Here is a 20,653-nt window from a genome sequence, read left to right as displayed (position 1 = left end):
CTAGATTGGAAGTTTACGGTAGCAACGCGTTGCCACTTCGAAGATGCCTGCAGGCATATCTCACACACATAATGACATAACGAATATATGACTTGACATTGTCTTTTGAACAAAAAAGTGGTTACGCATTTCTGAGAACCTTTTGTAAGACATTGCTACTCTAGTATTTTAGAAACTCATTGATAAGAGTATAAAATAATAATTATGACCAAGTATCAAGATCATGAAATCGTGCAACCGCAAACCATCGACCGGCAGAATAGTGTTGCCAGTCAAAATAAATGCTTGGTTCAGCTTTCGTTGGCCAGACTCTAGTTCCTTTTCTCACCACGTTCATAAAAAGCCTTGTAGAACTGTAAGAAACTAATATTGTACAGGTTTTTGTTAAATTAATTAGAAAAATTGCAATATTATATTTAGATTGATGACCATTGAACAAAACTAAAAGTTATCAAAATTATTTTTTTATAATAGCAACACTGTAACTAAATAAAAAAAAATGGCGTTCAGTACAGCTGTGGGTTGCGCAATTTATATGTAAATCATCACGAAAATAATAAATTAATTTAATATTTAGTGCATAAAATATATCTAGGACTATATAAATTATGTTTGTGCTGTATCTAAACATCTAAAATCCAATAGTGGTGTATTATATTGCTCGTAAATACAAGTGCAAACCTGTCATGGACCGTGTATTTCTTGTGTTGTGATGATGTATTAAAATTAAAAATAATGAAACGAAAAGTTATTCGGCTGTGCAAATAGTGTTAAAATTATGGCTGTGTTATGGGTGATTTTGATTTTGTCCACATCTGGATTGCATTACGTTCATGGATTTCCAATAAACCCGTCGTCGCGAATCTACCCGCAAGGTATGTAAATGCGAAATTATTCTCTTACCTTGTTTTACTCTAGTGTATCAATTACAAATTGTGTCGGTTACAATTATTTACAACTAATAAATCAAAAAATATGAAGTCAAATAATTATTGTTTACACAATTTGTTATTTATAAATTATCCATAGCACTCCTCCAATATTTATGATATTTTGTTTCCCTAAAACATATTGTTGCAAAAAATTCAACAAGAAACATATATTTAAAATTGCTCACTTTGAAGTAAACATTTCTCAGTAAGTATACAATTTGTAAACTAAATATAAAAGTGGACAACTACCTTCAGAATCTTGAAATTTCTTATTGAAGAATTTAATTTTAGTGATATGCTAAAGTCCTCTGAAGTTCTTTAAAAAAATGTACAATTGTTGTACTAAGTTCAATGGTGTTCAATATATATTCTGTATGAGTTTAATATTATTAATGTTTAGGTCAAACACTTAACATATTTTGTAGACAGGGCTGGTTTCCGTAAATATGACTGTACTGTAACATCAAAATAATAATTAGTCTTAATAAACAATATATTTTGATGTTGTAAAAAGTTGTGAAGGACTAATTTAATTAAATGCAAATTTACAACTAGTAACAAAAAAAGAATTCCATTACTTTTATAATTTTCTAAAACCAAAAAGTTTTAACATTAACTTGTGAATACTCATAATGTTATTTTCCTCGTACTTTGCATTTATGAAAGAGAAGTCATGATATATTACCAAATATTTGCATTAACCTGACTGACTTCAGTGTATCTTAAACTATTTAGTTTTAATGCATGCATAAAAAGGTAAATAAACATTTTTAGATGGTAGCGGATCAGTATTGGAGCAATGGACTGCGGAAGGGGGGTTGTATGCTGCACTGCCAGCGCTGGCGTTGGTATTTGCAGCATTTGGTCTGCTATTCGGCTGCACCTGGTGCTATCGGCACAAAGATTGCAAGGTGAGTCATCTGCAAATTCATATTGATGTCCGTTGAGTGAACATTTGTTTATAATGTGTTATCATGAATATATATATTATATTAAAGATGATAATATGTAATGTACGGAGGGGGTTGAATGAGGCTATCTTTGTTTACATACTATACTTATACTGTTGCTATGTATTAAGGATTTAATGTTGGTTAGAGGATACTAGTTCTAAGCATAATAGCAGCTCTAGCCTTAGGTATTTTTTTTTGCACTACAGCCCCATAACATTATAAAATCAAATGACCAAAAACTAAAAGCTTATTATAAACTATAAAAGTTACTATGCAATAATATAAGAAAAATTCAGATCTATTTATCTTAGATATATGTAACCCTAAATATGTTAAGACCCAATTTCACCAACCTTTGTTTGTTAAATCCTAACAAGGCATTACTTAACGGACCTTGGAAAATTAAACAGACTGTTAAAATACTTATGTCCCACAGTAAAATTTAACAGCGGATTAGTAAATGCAATGATAAGTGAACAACGAGTGAACTATCAATTCGTTCATTCTTGTTATAAGGCGACGAAATTGCAATGTACAAGATTAATACGACATGTTTGCTGCAATGTGTCACTTTCTTCCATAGTAGTATAATAGTAGATAATGAGACCAAATTAAAATATCACTGATCGCTTACATTTCTTATGCTATAATAGTTCTTAATATTATTATCTGTCAAAGATGAAAACATGAATCATAATACAAACTTTTATTTACATATTTCGGTTTGGTAATTTTGATACAAGTTAGTATATTTGCAATGTCAAGGAAAATCCGAAGGCTGAATTTTTGGCAAAGTGAAAATAAATAATTATTCATAACTATGAAAATAATTAATAATAAGGACGTAGCGGAAACATGGCGGAAAGACTCAAAAGTCAAAACAGATTCTTTTATTGATATTGCATATTATTGTCTTTGAAAGTTGTTAATTTGACTCATATAACAGCCTGTTAAATATTTAACGGACCTACATAGCAGGAATTAAATTTAACACCGTGTTAGGTGATTTAACATGACATTAGGGCATGGTGGAACGCTCGATAGCTCTAACAGGCCATTAACTGATTTAACAAGCCATTATTTATTTAACATTGCTTGATGAAACTGGGTCTTAGACATTTTGTTACTTGTGGCCTAGAATCTTTTTCTATCTTCATAGAAATCCCACCCACTGTGAACAGTGAAATGTCACAATTTGGAACACAACTTGGCATAAACTTAGGCCCAAAACGATTGTTCGCCTACGCTTTTACGCCGCAGCTACGGACAGTAAAATAATATTATGTAACAATTTAAATCTATCTAGCCTCCATGAGCCTATGAAATAAATGCAATTGTTCATTTTCGTCTAATTATTTTGAATTTGGCATGGTGACAGGTGGATGAGTTATGTAAATGTGTGACCTCCGGAGTCTGTATGATAAGTACATATATGGTAAATCAATAGGATGCTCAATTATTGTTTTAGTTTGTTGATTTCATAGCCTCTATTATTTGCAGTTGATGACATTTCCAGCGTCCAGTTTTAAACCTCAGGGCTCGCGCTTACGATCACCAGAAATATTATATGCACTATTCGAATTCTTATAATAGATTTTAAGTTCTAAAAGACGCAGTAAACTATGAACAAAATTCAGTAATTACAAATGTGCGCCATACAGACATTGAGATACTATTTATAGGAGAGAGCCTTTTATCTGTGTATAAGCGTCAAAAGAATGTAATGTTATGAATAACGTTTTTTGGGCTTTTCAATAGGTGGTTAGTTGTAGGTAAGTTTTGAACAAGCTAAAAAGATATAAATAAGTTTAATAATCCCTTATTTGTGCTATATGAGGCATTAGTGTTAAAAATGTCACATCATTTAATAATTTGGCTACAAAAATTGCATAGCTTTTTACGTGTGTCTACGGATTCTCATTATTTGAACTATAGTTTATCGTTATCATGAACTAAATGACTTTCTTTTCTGGATTATAATGTGCTTCGAAATGATCGACAAATAGAATATAAGTTAATAAAATATTCAAGAAAATAAACGCACACTACTTCTATGAAAATAAGCACAAAATGGCCACGCGATGACGGGCTAAGATTACATCTATACTATCATACTTTATCTATGGTCGGGTATAGTGATAATTTGAAACAAAAAATCATGAAAATTGACTTTTATTAATCTGACTCAAAGATATTTTGTTTCCAATACTTACTTCATTTTGCGCAGAGTACGTAACGTACATTTTTAATTCCCACTTGCCAGGAAAATTTACGTTTATTTTATCTTCTAGGGGGGGGGGGGGGGGGGGGGGCGATGTGTCAGCTGCCGCCCCTCCCCCCTGCCCCTACCTGGGTACGCTCATGGAAACCGGGCATAAAAATGTGCTTGAAAGATCCATTGGATCTGTCTGCGTTTCTACATGACAGACACACAATGTTAATAAACAATCATAATATCTTCATCTATGTCGAGTTCATTTGTCGAGAGATGTTTGTGTACATTCTTTTGTTTGTCTAATCAGCGGCCGGCGGCGGGGCGATGACCCCGCGCCCTCGGCACGGGATATCGCGATAAACTATACTTTGTGGGACACATTGTATATCATAGATATATGTGTGCCAATATCGGCTTTAATCTGTTTATAAATAAGGAAGAACTTTGTGTATTTGATTGAAAATTTGAACTCTTGGTAAATATGGTTACAAAACAGTAGAAAGAATTATCATAGATTTTAAATCATTAAAAGCATGTATCAAAACTTAACGTCATTGTGACGAAGAGATCTATGATATGTGCTGTACTGTGCTAATGAATTTGACGTCACCTCTCATTTAGTAGTTCAAATTGTAAAAACCCACCTACAAAATATTGCATACGTGCGGAAGACATAACCCTTCTTCCTGCGCAGACGGTTAAAAAACTCAATAAGCGAAGACGCATCGTAATTGGCCCGTTTTAAGAAAATGCAGCTGTTCCTTTCGAGTACGCAACACTTTAAATTGTTCCCGTATCGGGTTTCCGCAGGGGTCATTACCGGCCCTCTAATTAGTGAGTCATCGACACATGCCTGAAAAAACCCACGTCTGAGATCACTTGGCAAGTAGACACAGATACTATTCTCTGCGGTGATGCATCCCGTCAATATGCTAGTTTCCAATATTAGTTTATTGCCATTGTCTTGTAGAATTAAATTAGTAAGGGTACAGCTTTGTGTGACCTTGAAACTTATAGCAACTAACTGATTATTATTTACCAATAAGGATATTATGTGTAGATGGTATAATAGCCACCGAATCACCAGCATAATATCGTCTGCTTGATTTGCCGCAGTGACGTTTTGCATTAGAAAAAAAAGAAATTCGAAACTGCTTTTGCTGGCATAATCCTAGAAACGTAATGCGCTAAATGAGATGAGAATCAATCGAAATGACGGAAGCGATTCAAATGATTAATCTATGACGCAAGCGCAGATCTTAATGACTTTTGATTCAGGATATTGTGATTGATTGACTGACCAATAGACAAATTGTCTCGCATCGTTTGTGATTCATTTCCCGATGCAAAACTCACTGCTGCACCCACATGTTGATGTTTCATTAAATTATCAACACCGATATATTATTTACCATGAAATAGTTTATAAGGAGTTAAAAACCCTAAAGCTTCCGAAAGAATAGCAGTAAGTTTAACCATTTTTTTCTCTTTCTCTGCTCCTCTGTCTTGACTCAAGATAGAGCTCAAAAGTCGTCAGAATATTGGTTAGTAGAAAATGCAGTAGGTCGCAAGGCCTGCCTCTACAAAAACGTAAAACATTATTTTAGTCCCTTAACACATAATGTACCATTCGGGATCCCTAGCGAGTAAAAAGGTCGCAAGCAAACAAAACGTAGTATGTAGAGCTGCAGCTACATGATATTGTGCTGCGCTGCGGTTTTACTGGAGGTTATATAAAATTTAGTGCACATTAGTCGGATTAAGCGAGATGACCTAATTTTATAACTAGCGTGAAGCTCATTAGTTTTTTTCACGGACCGTGTAAAATGAGTCGTTAGTTTTTACATTTTTGGACGTCACTGCAGTTTTGTACCCAAAATCTGTGTTATTGGTTTTAAATAATTTTTGAAACTTCTGATAAAGGTCATGAAGTCTAAACTCTATACAGATATTCCAATTTGCAAATAAATTACCCCAAAACTATCAGAGAAATGGTGAAAAACAATGTTTAGGAACTCGTCAGTCCTAAGTCGTAACTTGCAAGCAGAGTAACATTCACTTGACAATAGAGCGAAGACCGTACACGGTACAAATAAGGGTTATGTTTCTTGCCGTAATAAGGTTTCAGAAGGTTTAAAGACATCGATGGTATTGCGTAAGTGCGGGTAGGACAATTGTTGTATTGATTTTGTATGGTGGCATACACAATGGCTTAAGATGTTGTCTATGATAGGGGCTAGTGAACGCCATTGTTTCTATTCATTTTAGCAAAGACGTGGAGTAGACTTCTTGTCATATTTTTTGTGAGTTGATTCGAGTCTGAATCATGATTGGAGCATTCATTGCAACCAAAACTTTCGGATGAATTTGCGTTTTTTAACCGGCTTCAAATTAAAGGAGTTCTATGTGCGGCTGTAAATTTTTTCTTTCTTTTTATCCACCGTTTTTTATATCATGATGCTCCATAAATTGGCACAGATTTTCTAGGATTGCAATGAAAGTATTGCAATGTGAAATTGCGAGTAAAAGTGAGGCATCTAGTGACTAGTTTCCTAATTGATTTAGCTGCTCCCTCGGCCTCGCCTCTGCCGTGTCAATTTTTTCATCAGCTAATGGAATACCAAATAAGCGACTCGAATATCGCGTGCTAAGAGGACGTAAAGTTTCAAAAATGATAAAAGTTATAACTTCATGGAGCCGTTTTGTCATAGTTTCATCGAAAGGATGATTTATCATCGATGACCTTGTGAACAACCTTGATTGCGGAAAGTCGTAGTGCAAATTGTGAAGGAACATTTTTCATATTAAGTATGTGTAAATATTGCAATCTCTGAAATACTTAAATATTTGCCAGTCAGTGCCATTCACCACAATAGGTTACATTATGCAAAGGTCGGAGCAGAGGGCGCTACTGGCACATACAGTAAATAATCCGACCAAAACCCGACATGTTGCATTGTGCACACGTCATATCAGACGACTTTGAACATTTTTTTTCGTTTACTGTCTTTACTGTATATATATATACAGGGTGTAACAAAAATTAGTGATAATACTTTAGGGTGGGTACGTGTTCCTTGTAGAGAGTTCATTGTGAAAGTAGCAGCGCTGAAAGACGAAAAATATTTTTCACTTTTGTATGGGCAAGGGCCCGAGCGTCACGAGTTTTCCCATACAAAAGTGAAAAAAAATGTTGGTCTTTCAGCGCTGCTACTTTCACAGTGAGCTCTCTACAAGGAACACGTACCCACCCTATAGTATTATCACTTATTTTTGTTACACCCTGTATAATATAAAGAATAAAAAAATAATAATTTTTAGTTGTAAAAATATTGTATTGCAAAGAAATGGCAAAAATTCTTTATATTATTTTTAATTTTTATAGATGAAAGTACTAGATAATATACTTAGTAGGAACGTCAACAGGATCCAGGGGGCTGCTGCACCCCCCTGCCCCCCTCGGTACGCCCATGCCGATGCTGCATCTTAATTCTTAGCGTCAAAATTCTGCAGTATAATTATGTATTCTATCCTCTATCTGTGCCAATGTATCCCATCGCATAAATAGCTGATAGCCTTATGTCAGTTATGTGACGGGCACAATGTGTCTGCTGTTCTGCTGATTGACTCGGTGAAGAGTTTTTTATCATAACAAGCCACTCCCCTGATATTATACGTAATTATATTATTAAAGACATGATATTTTGTCCGTCAGATACATAACCAGTAACCACTAATCATATTAAATGACTGGCGAATAATACATTCGAAGCTTAGTACTAACCGAGGGCAGCGTTGTGGATCTTGATTCTTGGCCCTGATAAGTTTTTAAGTGAGCTTAAATCTACTGAAGCGTTGCAAAAAGTAATGGCACACCTTACTCGTATATTAAAATATACATAATATAAAAGCAGGTAAATATCACGAACGTCATCGGAAACACGTAACAGAATATTAATTGTCGTACGGCGTACGGTACTCATCGCGGAGAGGTGCCAAAAATAAGCCGTCCTAACGAGTGAGCCGCAATCACAATACTCTAACGGTGGACTTTGAGATGATGCTTCATGCGAGAACCCTAGACTCAGCGCGAGACGTTCCCGCTAATCACTCGTACCGTGCCACGCCAATTTGAATCTTACGCCCCCTGTTTAGCGGAGATCCGCCATGCACAGCTCTAATTGTGCTGACAGACGATACGGTGGGCGTAGTGGCGCTTCGAGTTGGCGCGGTGCCCGAAACGAGCGATCTTAGACCTCTCGCCCCACCGTAACTATCGCACGAGAACAATATACAGCTGTTGACCTGGCGATGTATTTTTAAAACGCCGAACGCGAGGACCGAGGACTGCACTATGCAGGTCGAGACGACATTTGATATGGAAGCCGGGTTGCGACGTAACTTTAAGTAATTGAAAGTGTGAGCAACCCTAGACAGACGTTTTTCAAATATGCATAATGTTGTCTGTCGAATGTTCAGTTTGTCTCGAGAATGACTAGATGTTCTCAAGTATTTTAGCGTAGATCGCTCTACATAGCACGTAGAGACAATGTTCGGTCAATGAACTGAAAGTATCATTACTTGCTTCGTGAAAATGGCTTTCCATATATAATAAGAAGTGGGTTTAAGGGAGACAGCAGACGACAGACTTTTTGTGCGATCGAGTCTGGGGCGCCCATACAGTCGGCATGGCGGGGCCGGGGCCATGCACATGCCGACTGTATAGGCGCCGCAGACTCGATAGCACAAAAAGTCTGTCCTCTGCGATCTCCCTAATGGGAATCACAAAAATGTTTTATTTACTTTTTAATCTTTGACCATAAATAGCTAGTGGCCTTGATGAGTTTACAATGTCTTACACGCCCTCGCGTCTGAGTCAGCAGATTAGCATATTACGACTCACGAGATAAAGTACGTCACGATTGTGGTAGGTCTACTTTTTGTTAACAATAGATAATATATATAGACGATTTTTTACCAAAAATTGATAAAAGTAAGCCAACAAAGGCTGAATGCGTCCTGACTTACAAACAAAACTTCATAATAATATTAACAAAAGGTTTTCGTGTCACTTGCTATCCTCGGTCCTTGCCATCCTGCAAAAAATAGACAGTTTTGATTGCTTATATTATGGCATTTACTATAATGGCATTAATAGCTAGGCATGAATAATGAATAGCTTTAAGGCTTTTTGTCAAAGTCATCTGAATTTTAAAGAAAGAGTAGATTTTTTACAACCTTTGTTCCAGATCAGCTAATGAAAACTCTCTAGAGCAAACTGGGGTTTCCAAACTTATTTTGTCTACTGCCCACTTTGACTAAATATTATGTTTTAGTGCCCCCTTGTTTCAATTTAAAATGCATCCAGATGAAATAAATCACCCTCCAAGCCTCTACACAACGCCCCCATTTTTCCAGGGTCCCCCACCGCCCCCCTGTAGACCTTCAGCGCCCACAAAGGGCGTTATCGCCCACTTTGGGAAAGACTGCTCTAGAGTGTCACTTGTCAGTTAGCTGAGGTTCACGTGACAAGTAGATAAAGCTTGCTGTGGAAATTCCACTTAGTGTTTGCACTTTGCAATTTGTATCAACAATATCCTTGTCTATTTTCCAAGAAAACCTTTAACTGATAGAACTTCCGTTAACTTTATATACCTGAGTGCCGCCATTTTGTTGGTTTCGTTATTTATTTTTATAATAAAGTGATTTTAACAAACACTGATCAAACTCAATGGATTAAAATAAGAGCACATGAATATCGCCTGAATCCCGAACCCTGTTTCATAACATAACGGAAGCATCGATTGTTATTCATCAGGAAAAGACACAAGAGTCTCCTGTATTATTAAGCTGTTTTCCAATGGCATAAGAGTAGAGCTCTTAAAACGTTGAACGAGTTCGCGAGGGCTGTGGAAATTGCATCTCAATATTGAATTGCGCTATTCACCGTTCCGTCCCATTTGTTCTATTATGTAACTCCTCGGCTGCATACGAGTTATTCATCCCGGCAGGGTGATTTTGTAACTTGCAACAGCAGTGCAACAGGCGAAAATTGTACAATTATCTGCTGGACTTTGTGATTTGACAGCAGATATCCGCTCTCAAACAGAAATTACAGCAGGTATTTGTACAATCAGAAAAATTTATTCATAAACAAACGGAGACCTTATGTTATTTGATCGAAATATGTAAAATCAATATTAGTGGTGGACTGATGGCTGGGCTTGACATAACCGACAAAATTAAGTAGGTCCGTCATTTGCCTATGAATAAATTGCTCTGATAGTACAATTTTCGCCTGTTGCATTGCTGACGCGGGGTACATAATCACCCTGCCTCAGTCGAATAATTTTCATCTCACCTAGAAGCATCCTAACTGGATTAACGCAGCCGTGAAGCCCGTTAGTTCCCAAATTATTACACCGTTAATATTTAAAAGATTGTAATTGTTCATGATGCATCGCGAATATTACTCGTTCTGTTTAGTCTAAAAGCGCCTTTGTTGGAACACCTTTCTGCAATTATTACCGGTTTGCTCGATTTCCGGCAATGTTCGGCATTCACGATTAAACTTTTAATTCTGCTCAAAAAGGAATCGTGGTTACTCAGACAATTTCGTTTTCAAGGTCAATCAAATCGAGAACTAAGCCCTCAACTGTCTTGAAATCAATTGTTTGTAATGTGCTAGTTGCTCATCAATTAAACAACATGAGGATGCAATCGGTATGATATTATGATACCAATGCCCGCCGAGCTGCGTTAGTCACAGTCTAGTATAAATAGATGGCATTATAATTTATATGCAATTACATATTATAATATGCCCGATGGTCCCCGTCTGAAATAATCCCAGAATTCACACTTACTGAGTCAGCTTATTATTTGAGAAAAGATTAGTAAACTTACATGTTATTTTATTTGCTTTTTGGTTCTTTTGCCTTTATTGGTTTATTTAAGACTTTGTTTCATTTGTTACCCTATTTACTGTGGTTTTTCCCAAACCAGCTTAGCAGATCACGAGAATGTGGTCACATTTGGGGCTATTTTTTAACTGGCAACACTGTATGCATACATGAGTCAGCCGCTCACGCGCATCGCTAATTACAATGTACTCAAGTCTCGAACACGTGGCCACCGAAGTGTTGATAACTGTTTTTTTTTTGCCCCGACAACGTTGAATGATTTTAATGAATGGAGCTACAGATATCGCGTAATTACATTCACGTATATGGTTATCTCTTTTATTGTTGTTTGTGATATCGCGTTTCGTATTGGACGTCGCGTCGGTAGTAAAATGATTAATGTACGTTTGATTTATATGATTAGCAGAGTTTGTTGTCCTTTGCTTCTTTTAGAGCTATCAAACATGCTAGTGGCTAGTATTTTTATACAATTTATAATTAAGAAATTTCAATTGTTGCACTAAAATTGCATGAATACTTACGTGAAGATCCTTCGTCACCACTCATTATGAACCATCTTATACACATTGCAAGCGATTAGCGAAGCGATGATACTCTCTTATTGTAAATTGTTAATGTTACAACATTACAATAATAAAGAATAGACGTTACTCCAACAGTCGGCGTGGGAACGGAGCCAACTGTAAATAAAACAAGAAAAAACTATCCATAATCAGTATTTACAATAAGCTTCTAACGTTACTTTAGCATCAAGTTCCGATCTTCAAAGACTGCACAACATGACAAAAACTGCTGAAGTTTGACCTGCGGTAAATACGATTGAATTTTATTGAGACTGCATGATCATGTGGCTCGGAAGAGATAATTCGATAAACGCCAGAAAATTGAGACGGCATCAAGGCGCATTGCTATCTTTGGAATGGAAGTGTCGTGTAGATATCGCTTTTTGAACCTGTCTTCCGAGCTTATAGCATTTTCATACAGTAAAGTTAACTAGACATCTCTAAGGAAGGGAAGGAAGTGAAAGCTCCAAAGGGAGATCTTACGATGAAGCAAGGTGGTAGGCTCGGACAGAAATAAGGCTGAAGTCTACTACATTGATATTAGCTATAGTACATATTATAATTATACGCCGCCGAACATAGAAAACTTCGATACCGCGAGTTGACCACCACTAGGCTCCGAGGGGAACGCTTCAGTTTGCCGAAGCGTTCCCTAACTTTGGTGGAAGTCCGGTCCCTTCTGAGGTAGACCGGCCGGTCGTGGAGTCCTGTGTTTGTTAGATCCGGGACATCCCTCCTTTATACGGCTGAGCGCAAACCGTAGGTGGTTTTAGTGAGTAAGAGTCTCACATACCCACGGGGTACTTCAGCTAACTGAGGCACATCCCTAACCCACCCATGATGGGTTTCCCCTGCGCATTTTAAAAAATAAGTACTGGCTAGTCAGATAGTTTCCCAGGTTAAAAGAATTCGTGTAAAGATATAATCAGATGGCAAGCGTCAACGTCCACGCCGGTATTTTGGCACAAAACAATGTCGTTTATATCGTCACTATTTTTGTCCGTTCTCATGTCCAAAGTGTGATGATTTCGAGTCATCACCTTTGTCAGCAATTTTTATAATGTCTTCTTGATTAATACCTCGATCGTGGGAAATGGGAATCATAGACACAATAGATATTCAATTGTTATGCGGCACCCGGGTTCCGCTTGGGAGTTGATGGGTTAATTGTGGATTCACCCAAGTTGCCAAAATATCAAGCCTTCCCTATAATAAGAATAAGATAAATTATACTGCTGCTAGTCTTCCGCTGCAATCTTCCTTGTATAATATTTACTGTATTTTCAGTTTAAATCTTTAGACAGTAAATGTTAGTAAAAGTGGGGATATTATCAACTTGCCAGCGGCAGCGGTGAAAGCGTAATGACTTATTCACATTGAAGAGCCGAGAGCGTAGCTGCAGTCGGAATTGTCTTTGAGAGGAAACTCCTAGTGTACACAGTGCGCATTGTACACAACAAAATTGCATACAAGAGTTCCTACTTGTCTTTTAGAGCAAACTAGCTTAACCCCGGCTTCGCGAGCGTGAAATTGTATTGCTAGCATACGAACTTTAATCTCTTCTCTAACCCCCTTAGGACCTAGGAGAATATATTATGATAAAATTCTTATAAGAGAAACACACGTATGAAATTTTAGTTCCTAGCCCATAGCACCTTAGGATTTGGCCTGTGCATTGATCAAAATCAATAATCTTTGCTTTTTCAAAGAATCCTCGAGTAATATTGTAAAATTAAAAATATACTAAAGTACAAAATTGTTACAACGAAGAAGGAACAATTTGGGTTAATTGAAAACCCAAGACGTTATTGTCCTCCAAGACTGCCGTTCTGAAGCTCACAATGGAAAATAGACTGTTGAAAATTTAATACTCTTTACTCTAAGTAGTTTTTATCTTAAAACCGAAAAAGCATGGACTGTTACTTTAATTTTTTAATCCTTCAAGCCCCATATTAAGAGCACCGGTGATCGCGACAACAATAGAATACAATAGCATTTCCAAGAATCCGCGATCGAAGGATCAAACTTACTTTTGGTCCGAGAGCTGTCATATATATATATATATATATATATATATATATATATATATATATATATATATATATATATATATATATATATATATATATATTACAACTTTAGGGTGTGTACGTGTTCCTTGTAGAGAGAGTTCACTGTGAAAGTAGAAGCGCTGAAAGACCAACATTTTTTTCATTTTTTTTTACACTTTTGTATGGGGAAACTCGTGACACTCGGCCCTTGTCCATACAAAAGTGAAAAAAAAAATCGTCTTTCAGCGCTTCTATATATATATATATATAAAGAAGATTCTCAAGAATTTTCGGCTCCCTCTACGCCACACGATCTCCTACATTTATCTGTTTTATCATAATTTATCTCATTTTATTATTTTATTGTAGCAGGTGATTTTAACCTACCATCCTTAAGATGGAGAAAAGGGAACGTTCATATGGAACCTGCAATAGAAAATAGTAACAGCTTATCTGATACTCATATGATAAATTTCATGGCGCTCCTAAACTGTGTGCAATTAAATACTTTTAAAAATGAGAATGATAGGACATTAGACCTTTTTTTCACAAATATCTCCGAATCTGGGGCTTCACTTGGACCTGTTCCTTTGGTACCAACAGTACCTCATCACCCACCTTTCTATGTATTAATACCAATAAAAAATATAACAAAACCTATGAGAGTCCTCCCTAAAACACAATATAACTTTGCAAAAGCAGATTACACTTTAATTAAAAAAGAGATTGAGTCAGTGGATTGGGTAGCACTTCTTCAACACAAAACTGCTGAAGATGCAGTTTCTTTACTGTACGAAAACTTGTACTCTATTATCAGAAGAAATATCCCCTCTAAAATAACTAAGAATTCTTCATTTCCTGTATGGTTCACACCAGCATTAATACACATCTTCAAGAATAAGTCAAAAAGCTGGCTCAAATGGAAAACATATAGGAATATATCTGACTATAGAACATTTTCTATGTATAGGGAAAGATTTAAGTATCTATCGCATAAAGCTTATAAGGAATATTTAAATAATGTTGAAGTTAGTATTCACGGTAACATCAATTATTTTTGGAAATACATCAATAACTTGAAACGTAACGGGGACATTCCTAATACTATGACCTATAAGGATATAACAACTAGTGATCCAAACCGAGTATGTAACTTATTTTCCGATTTCTTTTTATCAGTTTTTGAACCAAGCGATGTTACAGATGACTTGGATGACAGTTGCTGTAAAGACTATAATAACGAATCTGATACGATAATAAGTAGTATTACCTTAACACAGAAAGAAATACATAAAGAATTACGTTCTCTGGACTCTTCTAAAGGTGCTGGTGTTGATGGTATCCCTCCACTGTTTTTTAAGGAATCTGCATCTGCCATATATCTACCACTGCACATTATATTTAACATTTGCTTACACGAAGGTACCTTTCCTACTATGTGGAAAACTGCCAGAATTGTCCCAGTTCACAAGGGCGGTAACAGGAGTGATATAGAAAATTATAGACCGATTTCAATTTTACCAACTCTGTCAAAGCTTTTCGAAAGACTAGTTCATAATAATATCTATCCCGTGCTACATCAAATCATAATAGAAGAGCAACATGGCTTTGTGTCACGGCGATCTACAACCACAAATTTACTTATCTATATATCGGATTTATTTGAAGCTCTAGATCGCAATATACAAATAGACAGTGTCTATACAGACTTTCGAAAAGCCTTTGACAAAGTTGATCATAAAATTCTATTCGAAAAATTAGCTTTCAACGGCATACGAGGTAACTTATGGCGCTGGTTTAAGTCGTATATAACGAACCGCACTCAAAAAGTAATGATTAATGGGTTTGATTCTGAATATGTATCTATCATCTCTGGGGTACCCCAGGGGTCTATTTTAGGCCCGTTACTTTTTATCCTTTTTATTAATGACGCTCGGCTCTGCTTTAAGTTTTCTAAGTTCTTACTCTACGCTGACGACCTCAAAATTTATATGCGTATACAAAATAGTGATGATCATACTAGACTTCAAGACGACCTCAATAGATTTTCTGCTTATTGTAATAAAAATAAACTATCACTTAGCATTAACAAATGCAAATCCATAACTTTCACAAGAAAACGCTTTATCAGTAAATTTATCTATACGTTGTGTAATCAAAATTTAGAACATGTTGACTCAATCAGGGACCTGGGAGTGATTTTAGACAAAAAATTACACTTAGATTTGCACATTAATAATATTATACGAAATTCATTCAAAATGTATGGTTTCGTAATGAGATCATGCAAAGCATTTGTGCACTTCTCAACGTACCTTTACATCTACAAATCACTTATTCGATCGCAACTTGAATATGCTGTGGCAATTTGGAACCCGTACTATAAAAAATATAGTAACGCACTTGAAATGGTTCAAAAGAAATATCTGCGCACGGTGCAATATAGATGTTGTCGTTCCCGTGAATCTTACAATACTTTGCTAAAGACACACAATCTTCTCCCACTAACATCTAGGCGAATCCAATTAGAAATGATGTTTTTATTTGATCTATGTCATAATCGTTATGATTGCATTTCTTTAAATAACAAAATATTTTATAGGACACCCCTTACAACTCATTCTCGTAGGCCTCATCAGATATTCTTTTCTGCAGTTTGTCGCACCAATATTGGTAAGCGCTCACCATTTTATAGACTAGTTGATACGTTTAATAAAAACTTTCTCTCCGTAGACATCTTTAACGATAAGGTATCGAAATATAAAAAAGAGATCCTTAAACTTTTGCCAAAATACACCCAAGACTCCGACTATATCTCCTGAGTTTCGATGACAACATTTAAATTTAATAATTTTATTTTCTTTCTTTCTTTTTTCTAAAACTATGTACTAATTAAATATTTACACTACACCTACTGTTAATTATTGTGGCTTGTAATATTTAATTCTTCTTTTCTACCAAGTTAAAGTATCTATGTAATATTTTGTAAAAATATCTTGTTTTACATACTTTCTACCTAGTATTCATGCAATAATCTGTACATTTGCTTTTTACTGAATGTATTGTCTCATTATCAAATCTAGTAATATGTAGTTAACGTAGTTGGTACCATAGTTATTAAGATTAATCTGTAAGTAACTCTTTTTGGTAATATATACTTTGGTTACTGTTTGTTGACTCAAATAAACTTAAAAAAAAAAAATCTCTACATAATACATATTACGACGTGTTATAAGTATGTCATATAATGGGAGTACCATCAAAGAAGTCTATGAATCGTCAATGCGGAATTTCTAATTTGTTACATGTTTACGAGCGTTTTATCGTAATACTGAGAAGTATCAGACTGACATGTCTTACTGCTTTTCCGAGAAATATCCTCTGGCATACTGACAGTTAAACGATTTCCAGCGATAGACCCTGAAATGCTTATTCTATAACAGAAATAAATTGTCTTTGATTTTAACAGTACAATATCTTTTTCCAATTTTAAGTTTTAGATATACCTGACTATATTAAGGTTATCGTAAAGGCGATTTGCTTGATGGATCGCTTTGGTTTCTACGAAACCAGTTCATTCCGCCGGTTTATCCGACTGCCAAAAACAAAGATTATATATTTTAAGAATTTAAGCCAAATAACTTTAAAATTACAAAATGTTAATAAAATCATTAACTTGTATGTCGACCTTCATATTCTAATACAGTCCTTTTAAGTTGCCCCATAACCTCTACAATAGCTAATATAGCTACAACAAGCGCCTATTGTGTGGAATCGAACAGGCCGCTATTCCAGTAAATCTCTGATAATGGCTCAAACTGTTGATTGTTCTCCTATCTGATGTGATACACACACGACATAAAGAGACAACATTATGGATATACGATATATATCAAGTGTCAAAGATATGTATTCTTCGTCTTCTTCCGACAGTGGTGAATTGCCATATTATGTTAAAGGTTCATCCAACGGTTGATGAACAGAAACTCCCAAACTGAGCTACATCCCAACAGTGGAAATCAAACACAACACAAATCCAGAGTGTAATTTGAGAACTTATTATTTAATTATTAAGGAAATTAAGGAAATATAATATATTAAATTATAACAAAATTAAGTGCACAAACAATACTGTTATTGCAGATTGAGGTTTTCTGAAAACACTAAGACTGAGAAGAGTACAATTTGCAGGCGCGATGGACTAAATTTTCAATTTATTTATTCTTTCTTAAAGACGTAGAAAATCTAGAAATTTCAGCGTTTGAAACCTTTGGCTAGGAAATCCGTGAAAGTACCTACCTGGTTCTCATATTTGGAGAAATATTTAAGTATTGTCTTCTTTGTACGCCTACAGTACCAAGTACTTTGCAAGGTTTTTGGGTTGTCTGTATCACGTAAATCAATCTACAGGCCGTTAATTTTAGCTCTGTCACAAGTTTTATGTCAAAGACACAAGGGTCGTAGAAACTCGGAGATGGCGGTGCGTGATGCATTGTCACCGCCTGAGAACCGGGACAGCTTTGTGACGCAACACAAAACACTCAGCTTATTACGTTTATCATTATGCTAATTATTGTTGAGAGGCGAGGAGAAAATTGTTAAATGGATGCTAATTTGTGAGTAGCCACATGCGCGCATTATGTAGAGAGGTAGAAACAATTTCGTTGCATTCTCGATTTATACAGGGTGTAACAAAACTAACTGATAATATTTTTACTAGTGCAGGGGTCAGAGGTTTCCATACTATGTACAACAGTTTTGGCTCAAACAAAGATTTATTTATTTATTTTAGGGTGTGTGTGACCTGTGTAACTGTACAAGTGGCAGTGCTAAAAGAGCAAAATAGAAAGTTAATAGCTATGTCCTTTCGTTTTCAATTTTCGTCATCTTCTATCATTCAACTTTCCATTTGGCGCATTCAATTGAATACGTCAACGAAGGCAACGCCAACATTGTCATTTTTGTTTTTTGGATACGGTCAGAGGGCATAGTCGCGGGCATGCCTCCCGTTCGCTGTTGACTGCGCTATAAGTTATAATGCATGCCCTTGACGAACAGAAAAAGGCACAGTGTGGACAAAGCTAATGGCCGCTACCGCTAGTCGCTACCATGTTTCGCCGAGTACAGTATAATAGGTGCATGTAAACATAATATTATTTTAATTCAGACTTGCAAGTTGCATCCAGTATCTGGAAATCAGCAAAAAGTTGCCCGTCCACTGCATCGAAATAGGCCATACGCGTGTACGTTGCAATTTACGTTGTCAAATATTCCTTGGCAGTGGACGTGCAGCAGCATGAGGAGGAAAACGCTGGTACAACGGCAAGGTCACGCCAGATTTATTATGGCATCTGACTCTATGTTACATGAATAGTGAACACATAATAACCCAGTTTCGGCTGCTAATGACAGATGATATAGGTAACCGGCGATTTGACAATGCAGCAATGTAATCGGCAGGCTGACGGGCGCGCCGAAGGTCGCTGAAATATAACAGACATTGAGGACAATTTGTGCGTACTCATGACTCAGACAAATTGACACACATTTGAGGAGTGCACGTAACACAACATACACAAATACAATCTGATCGGTTTCCCAACACAAACCATTTAACGTCTTCTTGATTTTCGATAAATCCTCTATTTGTGTGTGAAATAGTTAGGTTGTAGTACTGGCAAAAACATATTGCATCGAACGATTGCCTTCTATTCATTAAGACTAAGTATCTAGCAGACCTTGCTTTTCTCTTAGTTGAAAGAAGTATAAGAAGTAGGTTTAAAAACGCATTTTTAGGAATACCGTTAAATTTTTCTCCGAGAGTCCGAGACACTATGTGACTTAGGAAAGGACAGTTTTGTTTCCAGAAAAGGAACGTGCAAAGTGCGGATACTTTGTAAAATAATATATGTTTTTAATTTTATCGTGCTCAAATATGATGTCTAGCCAGCCATCACGTCCGACGTCCGAGAGTCCATCAGGCCGTGCGTTTCCGTCGTGTCGCCGGATTTGAATAATTCATAAGAGTGGAGCGTAGTAGGTGTCGATCCGCTTATTTATCGACTGTCTCGCCAGACATATTTTTTGATTAGAAGCCGAGCGTGCCTACATATTTTAGGTCAGACGAAAACATTGCAGTAATATATCCTATTGGAATGAAGATAATATGTACTTGGTAGTCTATCTACAACATGCTTGAACATACAAAAAACAGACACGGATGAAAAATCGTCTAACTGTGACATCTTTGTATACAATATAGATTATAAATATTTTATTATAAACATCATTTAAACTAATTTAAACTTTTCAAGCCACTGCCTTCATAAGTAAGCTACTGCCTACTGGTTGTAGAGAATGCCTCATTGTTTCAACTCCTTCCCGTATGTTGCATAAACCCATTACGTGTCATATGCAATGGTTTTATTTTGTGTAAACTTGTCCTCCTAAACCAGTGTTTTTCAACCTGTTGGTCGTGACCCTCTGGGGGTCGTGAAGCATCTGTAGAGGGCACTAGAGGGGACGCCACTTCGCCAGGGGTCGAGAGAACTGTTTAAGAAAAAAAAAACTAAAGATAGAAAATAAGAGAATTTTATTTGAAACATGCTGTATACTGTATAAATGATGCAAAAGCAAAGGGATCGCGAAATATTTTTTGTAATAGGGGTGTCGCATCATAAAAAAGGTTGAAAAACACTGCCCCAAAACATTTATATGACAAAAAATGAAATGAATGTGTGTTTTCTTGTTCCTAGCCGAACGAGGGTGCAGAGAATCAGGTAGTTGGTAGTTTTGTGTTGTGACTTGTGACGTCATTAACGTTTTCATCGCACATTAAATCATCCTGTAGAATCTACAATCTACTTACGCTTAGCTTTGAACTTCATAATATTGTTGTGTATTTCTACATAATACCATAGATAATACGGATATTCATGTTCCATGCCACGAATCGTTGTTAACAATCCCCTATTTAGACTATAGAATATAGATTGTAATTTGTATCTTTAGGACGC

At 36.1% G+C, this 20,653-nt stretch overlaps 1 protein-coding gene across 5 annotated transcripts in view; it reads left to right on the top strand.

Moving 5' to 3' along the window:
- Positions 1-502: 502 nt before the first annotated feature.
- Positions 503-20,653, top strand: part of LOC121732512 — a 50,665-nt gene continuing 30,514 nt past the window's right edge. For 4 of the 5 annotated variants that reach the window (XM_042122424.1, XM_042122422.1, XM_042122420.1 and 1 more), the window contains exons 1-3: positions 503-875; positions 1,707-1,843; positions 20,393-20,416. In XM_042122424.1, the coding sequence (XP_041978358.1) occupies positions 779-875; positions 1,707-1,843; positions 20,393-20,416 (258 nt within the window). In that variant the 5' untranslated portion in view covers positions 503-778. The remainder of the gene's footprint in view (positions 876-1,706; positions 1,844-20,392; positions 20,417-20,653) is intronic. The other variant, XM_042122421.1, reaches the window with a different exon arrangement.

The sequence above is a fragment of the Aricia agestis genome, chromosome 12 (assembly GCF_905147365.1).
Source record: "Aricia agestis chromosome 12, ilAriAges1.1, whole genome shotgun sequence".
In the NCBI taxonomy this organism is placed as follows: domain Eukaryota; kingdom Metazoa; phylum Arthropoda; class Insecta; order Lepidoptera; family Lycaenidae; genus Aricia; species Aricia agestis.
The sequence above is the reverse complement of the archived record's forward strand: the minus strand, read 5'-3'. Positions and strand labels throughout refer to the sequence as shown.